Source organism: Pseudopipra pipra, chromosome 5 (assembly GCF_036250125.1).
Source record: "Pseudopipra pipra isolate bDixPip1 chromosome 5, bDixPip1.hap1, whole genome shotgun sequence".
NCBI classification, from domain to species: domain Eukaryota; kingdom Metazoa; phylum Chordata; class Aves; order Passeriformes; family Pipridae; genus Pseudopipra; species Pseudopipra pipra.
The window spans coordinates 24,110,969-24,131,272 of record NC_087553.1 but is presented as its reverse complement, the minus strand read 5'-3'; the positions used below and the strand labels follow the sequence as shown (position 1 = coordinate 24,131,272).

The following is a 20,304-nucleotide window of genomic DNA, read 5'->3' as shown; positions in this document are numbered from 1 at the left end:
GCCAGCTCTGTGGTGCACTGGAAAGGATAGGTGTCTTGCTGATGAGCTTTTAGGTGCATGTGAACTTATGCATGATATTTTTACCTGTGAATAAAGCTCCTTAACTAAAGAGAAAATGATAGCAAGCTGTAGAGTGCACAAAGGCAGGTGCAGGGTACCTGGTGTGTCCACTGTGTGCAGCCGTGAGCTGAAAAGCATATGTGTTGTGTTAGGAACAAGGCAGCTCTGAACTGCCTGGCTCAGCAGTGGGATAAATCTCCAGCAGAGGTGTACTACAGCATATTGGCCTTGGAGGCATCTCCACAGGTGAGCTACTCTGTTGCACTTCAACTTTTTCAGCCAACATACAGCTGCAGGCAGGTAAAAACGCTTTAATCCTTTGCTGTACAGTTGTGTAGCACTAAGCAAGTGGCTCCTGTGGAGGTACCCATCCAGCTCCAAACTCAACAGCACTGATGGATATTTGTCTATCCTGCTCTTCAAAATGAGACGCCGTGAACTCATCATTGACAGGCGATGCTACAGAAATCTCTGAAGAGCATGTCACAGACAGACAAATATTTTCTTGCTAGGAAGCTGGTGGAGGGCTGCGGGTTTCAGGGAAAGATGAATAGCAGTGGTTTGATTCATTTGATTTGTGGTGTGGGGTGCGATCAAGAAGAGCGAGGCTGGGAGAGGGGCTTGGATAAAAAGTGTCAGGGTGCATTTGGTGGTTTGGCAGTCACTCTTATTTGAAGTAGCTACGTGCAGCACATAGTGCAGTGGTGGAGCACCAGCAGTGATTGAGAAATCAGTGTGCTTTGGCAGCAGGTCACCTTTTGTACAACCGGATCTAGTTTATCAGTCAAGTGGAGCTGAGAGACGAACAGCAGGCAGGTAATGGCAGAAGCTGAGGAGACTGTTCAATCTGGTTGTCAGGGTGCCAGTGATCCAGAAAACACTGGGAAGGGTGTGAGGGGGGAGTTGGAGGTACGGGTATGGTATGGGAGTATGGGTAGCTGGAGAGCGTATAATTATTCTTTTCTTCCTTGTAATTATTCTTTGCCTTAAAAATGTCCTTATAGCACTGTGTTCTCAGTTCATGCCTTTGTCCCTTGCCACAGTCTCTGAGATCTGGGATGGGAGGGAGAGACTGAAGTAGCCTGTGCCAGCCCCTGTTGTTCAGCCTGAGAGCTGCAAGGATATGGCTATGTAGAAGAGTTGCCCCAGTCCATGCTCAGAGCCAGATTCTACTCCATTTTTTTATGGCTGATGGGGTCCTGAAAGTTTGGGGAACTTTGGTGACAGGCATCTGGGTGCTGTACTGAATAACCACCTCTGTGTTTTCAGGAGAAGGGCCTCCTGCGGAGGGGAAGGAGGGATACAGCTGAAAGTGGCTGATAGGGTAGGTTCACCTCTTGCCAAGCAAGGGCCCTTTATGTGGCTCTGCCCCAGTTTTTGCCCTCCACACTTTTGTCTAAACGATTTGCACTTGTTTGACATGCAGAGCAACAGCAGCTATGGGAATTAGATCAAGTTGTCCCCATTGCTTGGAGGACACTAAAACCAGGTACTTCCTGAGAAATGCACCCAGATCCAAAAGTACCAGGTTCTAGCCACGTGTGTCGCATCCACGGGACAGTCCTTGTCCCCTTAGTAGTCTCTAGTTGATGTGTGACTGCTGGCATTTCCCACGACTGCCAGTGCCAAGGGATGGCGACATTGCTGCTATCTCATAGTCCTTCAGCCAAGGGAGCTGGGGAGGAGGGAGGACCCATGTTGGAAGTGTACTGCCAGAAAGATGGTGACGATAGAAGACAAAATGGACCCAAAAAGCCCAGCTCATGCATGGAGAATGCTTGTTTGATCTTACTCAGGAGCATCTATAATCAAAGTCCAGTGATGGTTTTCCATACAGGTGTGAAAATAAGCCTGAATGACCAAGAAACTGAGGCAAATGGTGCTGGAAGGGGCATGGCAGAGACCTGGTACCTAAGGGAGAAATGAAAAACATACCCACAGCAGCCAGCTGGAGTGAAATTCCTGGGCAGCTTAAGAGCCCAGAGAGCAACTCACAAGACATCCCCTTTAATTCCCTCCTTCGCCCCACTTAGGCTTTGTTCCGGCCCCTCCGTGTAGGTACAGAGCCCTAATCTCTCTGGCATGCAAATAACCACCGGTTTTCCGTTCTCTCCCCCTTCACCTATTTCGAAAATCTGGCCCCTGGCAGCGGGGAAGCGAGGGCAAAGGAGAGTGCTGAGCACCGGGGCCTCCTAGAGGAAAGTACGATGGGCTTAATGGATCTCCTTGCCTCACTGCTGGAGGTTTCTGTAGCAGGGCAGGTCCAGGAGGGCTCCCAGCTGGAGCAGACCAGCATGGGAGAGGCTCAAAGGAAGATTTTGGGAACCAAAAGGGTTCGCATTGCTGGTCTTCACCTCACACCACCTGCAGGCAAGGCTGGATATGGAGCAAGGGGGGTGCTGCAGATCCTAATGCCACATCAGATGCAGCTCTCCAGGCTCAGCTGGGAGTTGTGACAGTGCTCAGCTGTACCTGGCTGGAGGTTATGGAGCTGTGGGCTGCCCCAGGCTCAGGGGGAGCTTCCCACCTTTGCCCAGCTGAGGCATGACCTTGCACCCAGAATTAATCCTGCCTTGCCTGGCAGGATGAAGGTGCAAAGAGCTGATGCAGTCCCTCTGGGGAGGCTCTCAGAGCTTGGAGATGGTGGGCATGGAGACAAACCTCGTAGTAAATGTTTGCCTGCTCTGTTTTTCTCTTTTCTTCTTTTCTTTCAGCCCCTGCAGATTTTCTCTCTCTCTCTCTCTCTGTTGCCCTACTTACTTCCTTCCCGCCTTTCCCTTCCTAGGCTAGACGATGGGGAGACCTGACCCAGAGGAAGGGCAGCTCCCAGCTCCTGTGAAGCCCCCGGATGGTGGCTGGGGCTGGATTGTGCTCTTTGGCTGCTTTGTGATCACCGGCTTCTCCTATGCCTTCCCAAAAGCCGTCAGTGTCTACTTCAAGGAGCTCATGAAAGATTTCCATGTTGGCTACAGTGACACAGCCTGGATCTCCTCCATCATGCTGGCCATGCTCTATGGAACAGGTGATGCTTGGACACACCTCCCCCTCCCCAGCTTGTGCCTTCCCTACTCTGTCATGGGCTCAGACCATGTCCCCATGGACCCTTCTCATGCTCACTGGCCTGGTCATGAACCAAGATGCAGAATAGAATTGTCCCATCACTTCTCTTCTAGAAGTGTGCTGCATTTCATGTCCCTGTTTCCTCTGCCCCAGAAGACCTCAGGGGTCACCCCACCTGCCTCTTAGACAGTTGTTTGCTTCCACTGTTGAAGTGTTGTCCCTATCACACCATACTCCTCTTGTTCCCAGGGAACAGGGGTCTGAAGGCAGAGAAAAGCAGAAGTCTCCACACCACAGCCTCTCTCCCTTGGCCAGGCCCCTTGGATGTATATCTAAGCAGCCAAGTAGTGATCTCCATCATTACTGTTTCATCTTCCTCAAGTGCCCTGCTTGAGCTACCTGCCGTTTCCCAGTTGTCCTGTCTCCTTCTGATCTCTTACTCTTCTCTTCTTCTTCCTTCTAGGACCAGTATGCAGCATCATGGTGAACCAGTTTGGCTGCCGGCCCGTGATGCTCATTGGCGGGCTGCTCGCTTCTGCTGGGATGATCCTGGCATCTTTTACCACCAATATCATTGAGCTTTATCTGACAGCTGGTGTGCTGACAGGTGAGAGTCCCAGGAGTTGATGGGGGACAACACAGACTTACCTGGGGAAGAGCCAAGATCACTTTGTATTTCCCTTTAGCATTGCCATGTCTAGCATCAAGTCTCCCCTCACCTATTGGCACATGCTAGGGGAAGCATCTAGTCCTGAATGTTGCACTTGTGAGGGATTCATCTGCTGGATCTAAACAGGCAGGGCCTGTGGTTGAGGGGACAGAGACAGGAGAAATGTAAGTGGTGCTCAGCAAACACGGTAACTGGGGTGGTGTCAGTATATAGTGGAAGGGGAGAGAGGCAAAGCTCCTGTGTAAGGCACAGGTCCTGCCTAAACATGGCCACAGTCACCTGATTCAAACACACTTCAGGCTGGTTTGGCCTGTCTTCTGAAGGGGCAACCCACCAATACGAAGGCACAGAGGCTTGTGAGGAACACATTCATGCCATCATGGCACTTCAGACTAGGACAGTCTGAGGGGAGTTTTCAGCTTGTTGCAAACCACACTCATGTTCTTGCACTCCCTGTCTCCCTCCTGGTTCTCACTTTCATGTAGGTCTGGGTATGGCGTTGAACTTCCAGCCCTCACTGATCATGCTGGGCACCTACTTTGACAAGCGTCGGCCTCTTGCCAATGGACTGGCTGCTGCTGGGAGCCCTGTCTTCCTTTCTTCCCTCTCTCCACTGGGGCAAGTGCTGCTGGAGAAGTTTGGTTGGCGAGGAGGGTTCCTTATCATGGGGGGCCTTCTGCTTAACTGCTGCACTTGTGGGGCAGTTATGAGACCCCTGGATATGGGCATGAAGCGGAAGATGGGGAAAGCTCAGGACAAATATGAAGCCAAGGAGATGCTGCCCATAGGAGGGAAATCAGAGGAGGGAATCAGCACCACCGATGGAACCAAGAAAGCCAAGAAAGCCAAGAAAAAGCCCAAGAAAGGAAAGAAGCTTCTGGATTTTAGTATCTTTTCCAACCGAGGGTTTATCATTTACACTATTTCAAAGTTCATCCTGGTCTTGGGCCTCTTTGTGCCCCCCATATTGCTGGTCAACTACGCCAAGGACACAGGTGTACCAGACACAGAGGCTGCATTCTTGCTCTCCATCATTGGTTTCATAGACATCTTTGCCCGCCCAGCCTGTGGCATGGTGGCAGGGCTGAAGTGGGTCCGCCCGCATGTGGCGTATCTGTTCAGCTTCTCTATGCTCTTCAATGGCTTGACAGACATCTGCAGTGCCAGGGCTAGCAACTACACAGGGCTGGTCATCTTCTGTGTCTTTTTTGGCATCTCTTATGGCATGGTGGGGGCACTGCAGTTCGAGGTGCTGATGGCCATCGTTGGCTCCCAGAAGTTCTCCAGTGCCATCGGGCTGGTCCTACTTATTGAGGCTTTTGCTGTGCTCATCGGTCCACCCTCTGCAGGTAGGTCTTTTGCTGCAAAACAAAGGTGATTCATCTGGCTGCCATTCCACAGTATTGCAGGTATTGGGCATGGACACACTATTTTGAAGAAAGACCCTATTTCTCAACTTTAAATTTCCTCTGGAAGCTGAGAGCTGACCTCTGCCTTCATTGTCAATGTTGCATAAAATCACGTCATGGACAGGGTCAGGCACATGCTGCAGGCAAACCTTTGAGAGTCTTCATCAGGACAAAGCAGGGGTCTTTCAAGTTCGCTGTGTGTCTACAGCCTTTTAGTTGGTACTGTAAATAGCAGTGTCAATTTGTGATGGCCCCAATCCCACGACACAGGTGTTTTGGTGTCAATCAAGTCAAAACAGTTTGTACAGCCCCCTGAGGCATTTGCTGTTACTTTTTTTTAAGAGGATTAAACACCCACAGCTTTTCAGCCTGTCTAGTCTAGGTCACAGTTCCTGGTAAGGTCTGTGCCCCACAAACTGCCCATAAACTGTTGAATGGAGAGACCCTTCACCCAAAAGGTTGGTATAGGTTAATGTTAAGTGTCTGATTAGGTCTAAGAAAGCCAAATCATGCCAAAGGCTTATTTCCAAATGAAGTGCAGTTTCCTGCATATGTGATTTGTGGGGAAGAGTCAGGGACAAGACCATGGGCAAATCCCTAGGCAGGAACTACTCCATTGCTTCCCACACTCCCTTCCTTCAGCTGTTACACATGGGCTAAAGCCCATCAATGAAGACCTCAGTGTGAAAGGTCTATATCCCAGCACATATCACCAGTTATGAGCAAAACCTGCCCTCAGTAACTCCACTCAGCTCTCAGGTAAAATTGGTGGCCAAGAGAAGACCCTCTTAATGCTAATAATAATTCATGTCTTACCTTATAAGCCATGGGGCAGTTGGCAGTCCCAGGCCAGGGAGGGTCTAGAAATAAGTGTCTTGGAGTCATCTGTAGAGAGATCATAGGGGGAGAGGAGGATTTAACAGTGCCTTGCTCAAAGGAGCAAGGCACACCAGTGAGTGGTGACAGGGGACATCCCTCAGCCCTCCTGCCTCAGTTCAGCTGTGCCTTGGTACTGTACACACACACACTGGGATGCAGACTGTGCAGGGTCACTGAAGAATGGTGTTGGGAGCAGCCAGGTCGTGGTTCCCACCTTCCTTGCTTCTGCAGCACCCTCCTGGTGCAGGAAGCCCGACTGTGCTGACAAACCTGATGGCTTGGACTTGAGGGGAGCAGGACTCAGGGGGAACAGTGCTCGGCTGGGAGAAGGGGGTTGAACAAGGTGGCTTTGTTTGGTGTAATCCTCCTGAGCTGCTTCCCGGTGGGGCTGAGGGAGTTTGGCACAGGATAAGCTGCACACACACACACACACACACACACACACACGCCCCCTTGTGCATGCAGGCTCCTCACTCGACATCTGGCTTGAGTGAAGAGGGGCACATTCACCTGGGGGGAGGATTCGCCACATGCCTCCCATGACTGCTCCAGGAGGCACCTCAGCATGTCCTGGGGCTGGTTTCAGGTCATGCACTGTAGTGCAGCAGGGACTGGGGATCACATGCACAGTCAGGAGCACGCAGGACTGGGGTGAAGTCTGCAGTCCCATGGCCACATCCTGACTGCAGTAGGGCAGCTGCTGAGGCTCCCCAGCACCAAAGACTGGGAACCCTCCCTCCGTTGCCAGCCCCAGTGCATTCAAAAGATACACTGAGAACATTTCTTTGGCAGAGAAATCATCAGGTGTGGGCCAATCAAAGGGATTTCTCTGCCCAAGAGAAGTTTCTTCTTTCCTTCAGAATGTTTTCCAGATGTAATAGCTTAAGAAATAGCAATGCCTTCCAAATTTTCTTTTCTGAGACTTGACCAGCCAAGTCATGAGAGGCTTTGCTCACCTTGGCAAGAAGAAGGTGGCACACCATGGTGTGAGACCATAACATCAGTGTGTCACAATTAATTAAGCTTCTTCAAACATGGGAAAACACCATCCCTGCACTCTCATGGAACTTTCCCTGGTGGTACAGTGCGGCTCTTGCCCAGGGTGATTTTTAGACATTCAGGCTTCTTGCTCTTCCATTGAGGAATGGGTCCTCAGCCAAATGCAGGTGCTGCCCACCTGTGCTGGGCTGTCTGTGCAGAAGTGTGTGGGCTGAAGCTGACCCTCTCATTTTCTCTCCAACCACCAGGCCGCCTGGTCGATGCTCTCAAGAACTATGAGGTGATCTTCTACCTGGCAGGCTCAGAGGTGGTGCTCTCTGCTCTCTTCCTGGCTGTCGCCAGCTACTGCTGCCTGAATCGAGGGAAGAAGAAGGAGCCTCCCCCAGAGAACAACCCCTCTGCGGGAGGTGGGAGTGACACCGAGGAAGCAGAGTCCGATGTGCAGGAAGCCGAGGAGCACAGCAGTGACAACCACCAGCCAGCCCACAGCACTGACAACACCGTGGTGGCAGCCAACGAGGAGGCCAACCATGTGGCAGAGGAGCAGAGTGGGGAGGGAGGCGGGTGTCCTGCGGGGGACAGGGAGGTGTTGGCACGAGACGGCTGCAATGCTGACCAGACGGTGGAGAGGGACAGTTTCTAGCCAGGGCAGGGGAACAGAGATGTGTAAAACTGGCCTTGTTTGCATGCACCTCAGCATGGGAGGGTAGGTGGAATATGGGGAGGAGAAAGCTGGGACAAAGGCAGATGTAAGAAGTAAGAGGGAGAGGTATAATAGCTGGTCCTTAAGTACATACGTCCACACACCTACCCAGTGATACATCTACTTGCATCCTGCACTCATGCTGGTACAACACAGGCTCAAAGCAGCCCAAACACCAAAAAGAAAAAAAAAATAATCTTTCCTCACTTTCAAACCAGCCCTGGAGAAAGTCTTCTGAAGAGGCTGCCAAGGACTCTCCTTTTCCTTCTGCATTGTCACAATACTGAACACAAACAATTAGAGACTCTTTGTAATCAGATCTGGTATGCTTTGTTCTGGTGTCAGTGTTTCCTTCACCCCGTTTCCAATCGTTGGGATAGCATCAGTCTCACTGGCAGTGGGTTTAGGAGGTGGTGTAATTCACAGCTATTACCTGGGCCACCTCCAGCTGCTGCCAGCACGGGGGTAGACACCACGTTCTCTGCAGTATCTCCCTTGGGTGCTGCCAAATCGGGGGCCACCAGCTCCGACCTCTGGTGCACCTTTTGTGGATGGTAAAGTTGGGGCAGTGACACATGATACTGCTTTTCCAAGCAGTGAAGTGCTGTGCTAGAGGCTGCTGCTGAGGTGTAAGGAAAAGACATCTAAGAAAAGCTAATGCCATTAGGTGTGCAGCCACAATACAGAGCCTTGCTGACAGGAATAGCACCAAGCCAGCTTTATCTAGGCTCAAGTGAGTCCTACTGACGTGTGAAGGGAACAACTTGGCCCCTCTGGGGGTGGGGGTTTCAGGGCAGGTAAATAACGGTGTCCCAAGTGATTATCCACTGAGTAGGAATGGCACCAGATGTGCCTGTGTTTTCCTTTTAAATAGAGAAAACCCCCTTACATAAAGGAATCAAAGGTAAAGCAGGAGGACAAGCCTCAGCCCCTGGGTGCCACTAAAGAGAGTGTTGGAGCACGTGGTAAGGAAGGCATGACCCTCTCACCCCCCACTGCAGTGGTGGATTCAGAGAGGACAACCTTCCCTGGCATGCTTAAACCACTTCTAATCTGCTTTAAGGACTCGATCTTTTATAAACACCCCTGACCAAAGCTCTTTCTTCCGGTTTCCTGAACTGCTTCACCTCAGAGACCCTGGGGAGAACCTGTGACCATAACGAGGGATCAAAAACTAAGCAGAGGGCTACAGGGAAGGCAGCTCATGGGGCCATCAGAAGAGGTGTTTCATTCCACACCAGACTGACTGCAAATTAATTGGTAATTGGCCAAACCTGCAGGACCCATAAAGCCATTTAAACACAGCAGGAGCACGAAGGAAAGGGTTTCATTATAGATGCTCCCAAGGAAAGAGCAGTAAATGATGAGCAAAATAAAGCTGTTGAAGAATGTCAGTTTAAGAGACAGAAGAACTGGAAATTGGAGGGGAGAAGGTAAACCCCATGGGGCTGTACCCTGCCCCACCTTGGGTAACACTACTGTTAGATCTGATTTTGAGCCAGTCATAGTGGTGACTTTGGGCTTTATCCTATTCAAACTCACTTAGAAATATTGCAAATCAGAGTAAGTACCATGATAAACCCCAGATGCAAAGCCCTATGAGAATGAGAGCAGCAGCAAGAGTGATGGGGTCCTGTAGGCCTTCATTCACTGCTTTGCAAGCTTGTTCTCCCTCCCCACAAGGTAAGATCCACGCTTCTGTTCCACCAAGGTGCTCTGCAGCTCTTTCCCCAGCCATCCCGAACCCCTGTCCCCCAGGCTGCATTTCCCTTATTCACTAGTGCCTCCTCCAAGAAGGAGCTCACAACTTCCCAGAGGTCCAAGGTCCACAGCATGAAAACAACTGCCCTTGTCAGCAAGGCAGGTTGCTAGAACAAGGTCCCCTCTGTTTCCTTGTCACCAGTCAACATTTCCCACTAAGCCTCCTGCTCTTAAATCTTCTCTCAAAAGCACATAGAAGCCCTTAGGGTATCAGATCCCACTACAGATGGTGCTGCAAGATTCCCAGAACTCTTCCTAAAATCCTGGCTATGCTGCCTTCCACTTTGCCTTGCTGGCTTTTAGACAGGCTCTGCTGAAGCCTGTTCCTCTCAACTGCTCCATGTTTTGGCACATCAGCCAGCTCTGAAAGAGGATCAGGGACTTAAGCATCAGCTGAAGCTTGTGATGCAACAGCTGAGCTGTGTGGAAAAGCTGGCCCTGAGGGGTGCAAGGATGGCACCTTGGCAGGACTGAGGCAACTGGTGGCTTTAAAAGGCTGGTGTTCCCCTGGGAAGCCAAGATGCAGAGAAGCTGGTGTTACATGGAAGACTGCCCTTGCTACAGTTTTTATAAGCCTCTTCCTCGGGAAACTTGTGCTGTAGTGACCACCACAGCTTGGTATAGGGATTATGCACCACTATGAGCAAGAAAAAAAATGGCCAGCACATGACACCCATCTTCCCAACATATACCCATGAAGGACAGGAAATGGAATGTCACATTTTTCTTTATTAGAGACAACAGTCAGTACACCGGAGTCCATCTACATTTTTTAGAGCAGCTTGACCATGGATGGCTTTCTTGCAGATACCCGCTGAGATGAAGAAGCTCCAATAACAAATCAAAGAGAAAAACCAAACCAAACCATCTCGATCATAAATTAATGCCCTTAAATAACTTCTCTCATGACCACTAGAATGTAATGACAGAGAAGTCAAAACCCTTGCCCCGAGAAGCACACCACTCCTGGCAGTTGTGCTGCCCACTAACAGAGAAAGTGCCATCTGCATCTGGGGTTGGCCCACAGGGATGGAGGGAGGGGAAGAGAAAAGGAAACAAGCAGCCTCACCTACCTCAGGTTTCCTTTTCCTTCTTCCCTTGTGCTGGGGAATGGGATGTTAGCTACTGTTGATGGCTGGTCCAAAGGCAGCACAAAATGGTTGTGCAGAGAGGAGAGCATGGGGTGGCATGCTAGTAATGCTTTGCACTAAAAAAATCTCAAAGCCTCTGCCTAAAGTGCATGTCTTCCTCTCTCCTCAAGGCTTCCCATCTCTCCTCTGTAGTTTAAGGATGGGATATTTCCATCACAGTTCTAAGGTGGCTCCATAGAAGGAGCTTAGAGACAGCGAGTGGTGGGGTGAATAAAACAATGGCTGATGCTAACACTTCCCAGAGCACAAGGGGAGGACAGAGCTCCAAATCATTAGCTGGCTTCCATGTGCCAGAGGGGAGCGGTGCTTCCCACGTGCTCAGCAGAGTCCTGTCTGCCCAGAGTCACATGGCAGTGTGGTAGGGAGTTTTCCTCCCCACACCTCGGTACCCAAGTTGGGTAGTAGAAGTCTCTGGGGGCAAAAAAGAATATCCAGGCAAACAAGCAAAGGAAAAGTGAGGAAAGCAGAGGTTGGTTCCAATCCAACCAGCTACCCTCACCCAAAGCAGAGGAGGAATCCCAGGCTGGACATACATTGAAATCACAGAGGATGAATCGCCACATGAAATACATGTTTTCATAACAGTCTGCAAAGTCTTTCCTCTGGCCATGCCGGCACACTCAGGCATCATCAATGAGCTTTTCTCCATTTGCATCCTCCTTCCCGCTACCCTCTCTCTCACTTTCTCCTTCTTCTTCTGCCCCGTCTGTGTATGTGTCCTTTTGCCCATAGTTGAGAGTTGTGCGGGCAAGGTCCACCTCAATGGGAAAGACATCTGCATCTCGGAGCACGGCATAGCAGTCGTCGTAGTACTTGGACATCGTGGAGACGAAACGCTGGAGCTGGAACACGATGTCCTGCACTGTAATGGAGACATGTTAGGAAAAAAAAATCATGTGAAAACCCTCTTCCCAAACAGTGTGAAGGCTGTGATCAAGCCTCCCTTGCCAGCATTAGATACAGTCTCCTACGCACTAATCCCTTTTGACCCCCGAGGGTGGATGTCTGGGCACAGCCACAAAACGGTTCTTCGGCAAAGACTTCTGAGCCGAGAGGAAGGAGGAGCATGAAGGCCAAAGCTGTGTCTGCCTGACCCCTTCAGGTTCCAGACTCACCGTGTTTCTGGTCCAGGAGCTCTATTTTCTCCAGCACGTCCTTCCTCATCTTGGCAAAGCGCGTGCGAGCCTCCTGACGGCAACGCAGGATAAGGCGGTACTCGTAGTTCCCAGTGCTGACCCGGTAGAGGGGTTCACCCAGAGCCTGCCAAAAACACAGCACCATTTTAGAGACTCCCACAACAGTGCTTATACACAGTTTGCCTACAAGTGTGAACTCACAATGACCTTGGGTTATTACAGAACTCTCAGGCTCATGGGAACTGCAGTCAGGAAGCAGGAAACATGAGGAACACTGAGCCACATCCACGACTGGCACTCAATTAGGTCATTCTGAAGGCCAAATACACATCAACCACAGTAAAGAAAAGCACCACTACTAAGCAACGACAGGTACCTTTCAACCCATGGAGAAGTGGCATGGCTTATCTGGACTATTAAGACAGGCATTATGAACAAACACGTTTATATCAATCACGCAAAAAATTGTGCCCTCCTCTGCAAGCTTTGCCCTATGTGGACTGCACAGGAAACCCCGTGGTATCTACAACCATCCAGACACAATGCTGGAAACCATATAGGATGGGACCTAAATGTTGTCCCACAAAACCCTCTTGAGAAAAAGGGGTTAGGTCTGTCAGCAGAACAGCATTCTGCCCCTGCACCTGGAAATATAACATATGTAAAAACCCATGTTACGCACTATGGTTCGCTAATGCACACTGCATCTGCCAAAACCCAGAAATGTTACTCTGCTGGGCAAGACTGATATTCTTTCCTTCCTATTTAGAAGAAAAGATACAATGAAAGATTGTGTTAGGAAAGTTTTATTCCTTCCTGGCACTTTGTAACCAGGCATTCCAAAAAAACCTAATGCCTGCTCTGAGATCCATACCTAGGATAAAAAAAGATCTTACTTTTATGCAGGGAAACTGGGATGTATGGTACACCTGTAGGTATCTTAAACAGAGCTGTCAAGGATTAAAGTCATAAAACCCTAAGCTATAAAAACCCTATTGTTAAGAGAGAGATCCTTTAATCAATTTTCCTCACTTACAAATGCAGTTTCACATGAGTTTTGCTGCAGAGAAGCTAAACCTCCATTTCTCAGAAACAAGCCCAGAATTAATGATAAGCTGTACACTACACACAAATGGAATCTGTGAAGATAACACCTTAATCCTCCTTACATAACCTAATCATACTTAAACACTCAGAGAGGCAGCCACTGAGAGAACAAGCTACAAAGATGTCTGTTCCTTCTACTATTCCACAGCACTGTGAACTCATGGCAGTTTTTGGCAGTGCTTCCCAGGTAGCATTTAAGGATCCCCAGTTTCTAGTATATTATGAACAAATGTGTGTAATTCTTAGGATACATTAACTAGTTTGGGTGCTGACAGGCACAGGAGTGCTTTTGCAATTTTACTGGTACTCACAATGCAGCTGTACTCTTCATCATCCATCTCTTTGACTTTCAGGCAGTAAGACTTTGCAGAATTTAAAATAATTCCAAAAAAAAGCAAAACAAGAAGGAAATATTAAAAATCAGAGGCAATTTCATCATCACCCATACCCATAGGGTTGTATCGTTTCAAGAGTATCATTCAATGCTAGAGCCACTGAGGAAAGCACAGTGGGATCAGAGTATATTAAACATCCAAGGTGGAAAGAAAATCTATTTAGAGAAAGATGGGGAGAGAGAACAGTGGGGGAGAGAGAAGGTGCTTAGTATTTTTATTACAGAGGCAAATACTTTATGTAAGTATAATCTAGTAAAAGAAAAATCCTGTGTTCATCTGCTATCTGGGAAAACACAGTACAACAAAAGTATGAAACAGGAATAAATAAAGAGGGGGAAAAAAGATTAATTGCAGGAAGGACTGAGGTAGGAAGAGATGCTGCCATATTCTCTTGCCTTAGGGCCGCAGCTCCAAATATTTCTCTCAACAAGTAAAAGGAAATAAATTCTTTAAGTTATAGAACAGGTGCACTTAGCAACCTTACCCTTTGTGGGTGTAAAAAACAAGGGGGGAGTGGAATGAAGAAAGGAAAAAAAAAGGCATGGTCTAAATGAAAGCAAATATGGCTTGACAGTCATCTACTTTGGCTAAAGAAGACTATCCAAAATTACCAGAAAACTATGGACTGTAGATCTATTTAGAGGAGTTCAAGAACATAAGTTGCATAGGAACTCTTTACAAATAAATCAGGAAATTATTTCATTTAGAAAATAAATCATCTGAGTTCTGGGAGATCTTTTTTACCAGTGAGAAGTATTAGGTTAAAAGCAAGTGTCTGAATCTGAGTAATCTGGCAGTAAACAAAGAACTGGAAAAAATAATGCATTCTCTCATGGACTGTGGAAGGACGGATATGTGATTGTATAGGCTATATGTGACTTTCAGGATGATTCTATGAAACTTAATTTCAACCAGTACTTAAGAAAATCCAAAAGCAAGCAGCTCACCAGATATTCAAACTTGACATCCAGGTATTTTTTGATAGTCAGCCTTGTGTCAGGAATGGCTTTATTCAGATACGTATTCAAGTCAGTAAGCATCTGCAAGGGAAACACCCTGTTGCTGAATATAAAAGTATGACTACAATTCATCAAGTAACCTTCTACCCAGAGCAGGTCATGAGACTGCCTCAAATTAACTCTTTTTTGAACTACAGCATATTTGAAAGAAAATGTTTGATCGTGACTCAGAATTGCCATGATTACAGCTTCCATAACTGTCACTGGCAAGTGGTTCAAGCGTTAGAAATGCATTACTCACTTCTAGTCTGAATTAATCTGCTTTTGACTTGTCTTGTTTCATTTTCAGCTGGTCCTGAAAACAGCTCTGCTGGACTCAAAGTCTCACTACCCAACACTGTCCACCCAACATGGAACTGAAAGTGGTGCCCAAATTTGCTAAACTAAGTGGATAGATCCCCTGGAGACTCTCAAACATATTGACTGAAATCCTTAACTTGTTCCTGGATAGCTTATCTAAACTCTTTGAGTGACATCTTTAAATTATGGGTACCAATATCAGGTACTACACTGATCAAACTACCCCCTCATTCTCAAATGGAGAGGAATATATTCATATGCAAAAGTCACAGGGACAAGATTGACACGCTCACTATGTTACCTCTCACACTCTTTTCATTATAAAGAGTTCCCTGAAGGAAAGCAGACAAGGACTGTTCTTCCCACAATGAATAAGCTTTCAGACCACACCTTCAAAGACAGGCTTCTGCCTTTCTAGATTCCCCTCTTCTCCTGACCCTTTACTCCCATGGTTAAATTCTTTACCGGCTTAATTGTTTTCAGAAGGTGAATCCCAAACTTCTCAATGTTGCGATGGGCATCAGCAAATTTCACAAAGGCTTCACTGGCAGCTGGTTGTGGCTCCCTTACACCAATGACAGAGAAAACATCTCCAAATGCTGAATGAGCAGAATAAATACAGACAGATAAAAGAAGAGGTCAGCTCTGGAGAAAAATCTTGCCTCCAATACTACAACTCCCTCCCATAACCTTACAATTAGTTGGGGAATGATGCTACATATTCCCTAAAGACCAGAGGTTGGCAGGGCATTTTTTCAATGTCTCATGTGAAAGACAGGGTCTGTGTTAGCACCATGACTGCTAATGCAGGTGAGTGGCCCTTCCCAGTTCATTTCTGCAACTCTTTGTTTTTTCTGAGTGTGGGAATCATGCATCTAAGTACTGACTAAAACTCCCAAAACTGGAGGTCGGAGATTTGTGCTCCCTTCGCTCAAGATTCTTTACCTCTATGTGTCTGAGACAGCTCAAAGAAAGCCCTGAGAAGACTCTTGGTGTGCTCTGTCAAGCCTGTGAAGGAAACCAGAAAAAACATTTAAGTCACTTCACTGAAACATAACGGAGGCATCCTTCTCTCCCATCTGGTGTCTGACAGAAGATGCAATTTACCTTTGTATAACTCTGCAGTCCTCTCCAGCTCCTCTAATCTCTTCACTAGCCCATCTGAATAGAAACAGAATACAGAATTACAGCAATCCAATTCAGGACACAGTTAAGACCTGATTGAGTGGAAAAACATCAGTTTAACACATATGGTTCAAATTTCCCTCACCCCTTAATGCCTGTCCTGTAGTACAACAGCAGGGGAAGCTTTTAAAATATCTGCAAATTTATTTTATAGTGTGGGGTCATCACCTATTGGCATTCACTAATGGGTCCCTGCTTTAAATTAATTTGACCTCAGCTAACATTTAAATTGCCTCAGTGACAGGTTATATCGCTCAGGAAGGGCAGAGGCAATCACAACAGTGAGGCAGAGCAGAATGCAAGAATTATAAGGAATAATGTGGACCATGCAAGTTACAATAGAAAGCAGGTAAACATCTGTGGGTGAGCATTCCATTAAGGAAATGTCCTCCTAGACAACACTTACCATTGCAAAGTATGGCTCGGCTTAACCCCAGGGCATCCGCTGTGCCTGAGCTCATGTTCTCCACCAGTCGATGCTTTACCTTCTTCAATACTAAAGGCCAAAAAAGAGTTGCAAACCAGGATCAGGGTCATTTCTACAGGCATGAAAAGCTCACTAGCACACTTCACTGGTTTCCCAGGCACTGGATAAAACTGCACTTAACCCAGTACTGAGGTGGCAAGCAGAAAGAGAATACCATAGAAACAGGATGTTCTGGTCCAGCCATGCATGACACATCTTCTAACCTGCCTATTTGTTCTGCTCTCACATCCTGTATACCTCAATCAGCAGAGCTGCAGCAATTCTTTTGGAAGACTATTCCAATCAATCACTTTGCTATCAGCAACCTAACGTGATATTTGGAAGTAAACTTTGCTTGTGCTACCCACCGTATTACTCAAACTGAAATGAGGAGACGAGGCTGAAAGCAAAATAAACAAGATTTCATGCTCAGTGTTGCCCCTTTCCTTATTTTATCTTTTGAACCCTAGTTAAACCTTTTCATCACCTCTTGATGTAATGGTGCAAATCATACCCTGCAAATTACTAGGGACAGTTATGCCCTCTTTGGCATCAGATGACTCAGCCACATTTATTTAGAGGCAAACTTGCGGTGCCTGCAGATCCCAAGAACTCAACTTAAGCCACAGTGTTCAGCATCTCTGGAAAATTCCATATTCTCGCCACACTTCTGTTTCCTCAGAAGTCCATCTCACTACTCAGGATTTTCCTGAATCCCTGTCAATTCATTAGCACCATAATCACCATGAAAAGAAATGAGAACAAACAAAAGAGATGGATTTTTTTGAGACGTGAGAGACAGCTGTGTAGGCTTAGTTCAAAACAAACAGTTTGTTTTATCAATAAAGGCTCCCCCCCCCCCCACAAAATCTATGTTTGTACAAAACCCAGTGTAGATAGGTATTTCATCACTGTTCTCCAAGCTGAGAAATTGCCACCAGTGTTTTTCGATTGACACATTGCTGTGTACAGTTAAAAATCTCAATAAATCAGCACAGCTCACATGTATTAAAAATAAATTAATCAAATTATGCAGTTGAGATTCATCATCCATGCTAAACACAGCACAGAAAAACAAGCCTCCCACAACAACAGTCAAGCCTCTACTTAACTTTCAAGACTATCTCAAGAAGTTAGGAATGGATTTTTTTAAGCCTGTGATTCTCTTTGACAGTATCCATTTGAAAACAACTGAGTCAAGAGCAAGAAAGGACACACGAAAACTTTTGTTTTAGCTGGGACCAATTTTTCATCCCTCCCCATCATTTTAACACTGTAGAGTGAGAGGAACCAGTCTTACCAATATCCAAAGACTTGCCCTGCTTTGGGTCAGCCTGAAGCTTGTTGTAGTGTATAGTCACTTCTCCCTGTAGAAAGAGCAAATCCAAAACTGCTGTGCTGGAAGCAAGTAGCGGTGGCTTCCTTAACCCAAGGACAATAAACTGTCAACTACAACCCAGAAGCTCCAGTGGCCCCCTCCTACCTCTCACCTTTACCATCTGTATCATCTTGGCCACCTCCACCTTGGTCTTCCCTTTGACAGACTTCCCATTCACTCCTGTGATTTCATCGCCAGCTGCTACGGTGCCATCTAAGGCTGCTGGAGTGTTATCAAACACCTAGCAGAGAGGAGAAAGAGGATGAAAACAGAGTCTGGAATGAGGAGGAAGAGAAAGGTGAACGCAGGGATAAAGAACGAAGCCCGAACAATTACATTCCTCCTATTTAACTTAGTTGTACTTTGTTCATGGTGAAGCCACAGTTTTCCCCCTTCCCAAGCTAAGAGGTGGGCTGATCATCTTGTTCTCTCAGGAAGTTCTCGCCTCCAGCTTATACCTCCTCAAGTGTATGATTTCCTATGTTGAGAATGTCACACTGTTCCTCTGTGAATTCTAACGTGCTCTCCAAAGAGCAGGATAACTCCAGAAGTCTTAATTTAATTCTTCCACACCTATTAGGTACTATTAGGTACTAGGATAAGGAAATCTTATTCACTGTAAAGTGAGATGTCATCTCCCACTTTGATAAAAACATACGGCATAGGTTTCTCCATGCTTCCCATCTCTCAGGCCAACAAAGATGGTTTATTCCTCCTCCCCAAGTGCCCACCTGAACAATATAGAGACAGGGGCAGTACTGTGCTCCTCCCCCAATGCTGATCCCAATCAGGTTCTGAGAGTCCTTCTTCAGGGTCACTGTCCCAGGTACAGTGGGGATGCCCCTAGAAAGAAAAAGGAATAAATGAACACATAGGCAGGGCTGCCTGTGTATGAAATAACTCCTGTATCTGAGTTGATACAAACCAAAAACATAACGGGCACTGCACATTTGAATTCATCTCTTCATCTCTGCCACAGAGTCTATCAGCATTGACCAGCAGGAGCACCTTCTGCGCTATCTTTTTTGGGACCTCATGCAAGGATTAGATGTGGGAGAGACACACTCATCTATTGCTAGGCACTGAGGAAACACTATCATTTAGTGCTGGAGTGAGATGAAAACTTGCACAGCATAAATGAGATGCAAATCAAGTGCTCGATGCTAAATTAATTGCTAATCTCATCAAACCTTTTACTTACTTAGGAAATGACAGTGTTCTCCTCCTTACAGACCAAAGGACTCTGGAGTTTCCACTTATTCTTGCCTCTTGTTATCTTTCCTCTATTGTAAGTGTTTTTCAATCTGGCTAAGGCCAGTAATTTACAGAAGACCTGTCAGCACTGCTTTGCAATCAGAAATGCAAGGTAGCCATTGCAGAGCAACACAAACTTTCTCCTTTGCTCACCAGCACAGCGATGCCTCATCCCCAATCTCCAGACAGAGCAAGAAATCGGGACTGAACAGCAAGTATGACGTGCAGCACACAGTGACAGGAGCAGGTAGATTCATCAACTCTTGTTAGGTCTTGGCTGCAAAGACTATTTCTATTGTTAGAAAAAACACAAAAAGACAAGTGAAATACTCACAGCTTATCTTCCTCAATATCATAGTCCAAATCTGCAAACATTGTTTTGGTTAAGTGGAACCTGTTTGTCTGATGCTGCTTATTTCAAATTCCCTGGGAAGAAAGAACAGAATAAACCCCAATAAATGAGTGCTCTCAATAGAAAACTGCAGGGAACCAACCTGTCACCCTTACCGACCTCCTTCTCTTTGGTTTTTTTTTTCTGAATGCCACATTGTGGTCTCTGCTCTTATATCAAAGATGACAAACATGTCAAATGTCTCTGGTTCTCTGCTCTGCATAAGACAGGAGAAAGTCCTCGAGTTTAAATGCTGTATGTTTCAAACCCCGTATGTTTAAAAAAAACCCTGACACACATGCAGTATTTCCAAAGCACAGAACAAAAGGTGGTCCTTTCTGGAAGCTGCTTCTTCCCACGTTCGACCTGCACCACGGCTGCTAAAGACATTTACAGTTCTATCCCCTATATCCATCACACATCTCCATGTGGTTCCTGACTTCGCAGTCAGTCACGTCACTTTTTGACGTTCACCTCCTGTAACGGGAGGCCGCGCTAAGCTTTTCACAGAAAAGCCACATTATTTTTCCCGTGCACAAACACCGTTTCGTTTCCCATTTATATTCGGGCAGCAATTAGCAGACAGCCTTTGCTTGTGGCCTCCTCATTGCACCACATCCGACCCCAAAGGGCCAGGGCTTCACCGGCAGCCCTCCGTGCCGCATCCTTCCCGGCGGCCGCAGCGCACGGACCCGGGGCAGGGGAGGGGCCCGGGGCACTGGCCCGGCCGGGGAAAGGGGGGTCGCAGGACCCCCGCTCGCCCCACAGGGACCGTCCCGGGGCACGCGGGGGGCGTCGCTGAGGGGCCAGAGCTCACCGGAAGCGGCCGCGCGGCGCCGTCAGACCCCGCCGACACGTCACCGCCGGGGCCGCGCGAACCGCGCGACGGAGCCCCGCCCTCTGCGCGCGCGCTCACCCTGTTGCCATGGGGATGGGCACCGCCGCGCGCCCGCCGCCATCTTGGGAGCGACGCCCCCGTTC

General features: G+C 47.6%; 2 protein-coding genes across 5 annotated transcripts; one reads left to right on the top strand and one right to left on the bottom strand.

The window, feature by feature from the left end:
* The first annotated feature begins 749 nt into the window (after positions 1 to 749).
* On the top strand, positions 750 to 8,099 carry SLC16A8 (solute carrier family 16 member 8). Of its 3 annotated transcripts, XM_064655074.1 has the most exons (6): positions 829 to 876; positions 1,330 to 1,384; positions 2,775 to 3,082; positions 3,584 to 3,727; positions 4,276 to 5,139; positions 7,326 to 8,099. In XM_064655074.1, the coding sequence occupies exons 3-6, from the start codon at positions 2,854 to 2,856 to the stop codon at positions 7,718 to 7,720; spliced, it is 1,632 nt and encodes a 543-aa protein (XP_064511144.1). In that variant the 5' UTR covers positions 829 to 876; positions 1,330 to 1,384; positions 2,775 to 2,853; the 3' UTR covers positions 7,721 to 8,099. The 3 variants fall into 3 exon arrangements, with proteins under 3 accessions (XP_064511143.1, XP_064511145.1, XP_064511144.1); XM_064655073.1 differs by lacking the exon at positions 1,330 to 1,384 and having other exon boundaries at positions 750 to 876; XM_064655075.1 differs by lacking the exon at positions 1,330 to 1,384 and having other exon boundaries at positions 778 to 876; positions 2,784 to 3,082.
* A 2,151-nt stretch (positions 8,100 to 10,250) lies between these two features.
* Positions 10,251 to 20,217, bottom strand: PICK1 (protein interacting with PRKCA 1). 2 transcript variants are annotated; one of them, XM_064655069.1, is made up of 13 exons: positions 20,141 to 20,217; positions 19,267 to 19,358; positions 18,410 to 18,521; positions 17,791 to 17,919; positions 17,601 to 17,667; positions 16,241 to 16,330; positions 15,757 to 15,810; positions 15,595 to 15,657; positions 15,115 to 15,248; positions 14,278 to 14,370; positions 13,247 to 13,297; positions 11,808 to 11,952; positions 10,251 to 11,554 (listed from the first exon to the last, which is right to left on the bottom strand). In XM_064655069.1, exons 2-13 carry the CDS (start codon positions 19,305 to 19,307, stop codon positions 11,313 to 11,315), a joined length of 1,221 nt encoding a protein of 406 aa, XP_064511139.1. In that variant the 5' UTR covers positions 19,308 to 19,358; positions 20,141 to 20,217; the 3' UTR covers positions 10,251 to 11,312. The 2 variants fall into 2 exon arrangements, with proteins under 2 accessions (XP_064511139.1, XP_064511138.1); XM_064655068.1 differs by lacking the exon at positions 20,141 to 20,217 and having other exon boundaries at positions 19,267 to 20,127.
* Between the last annotated feature and the right edge of the window lie 87 nt (positions 20,218 to 20,304).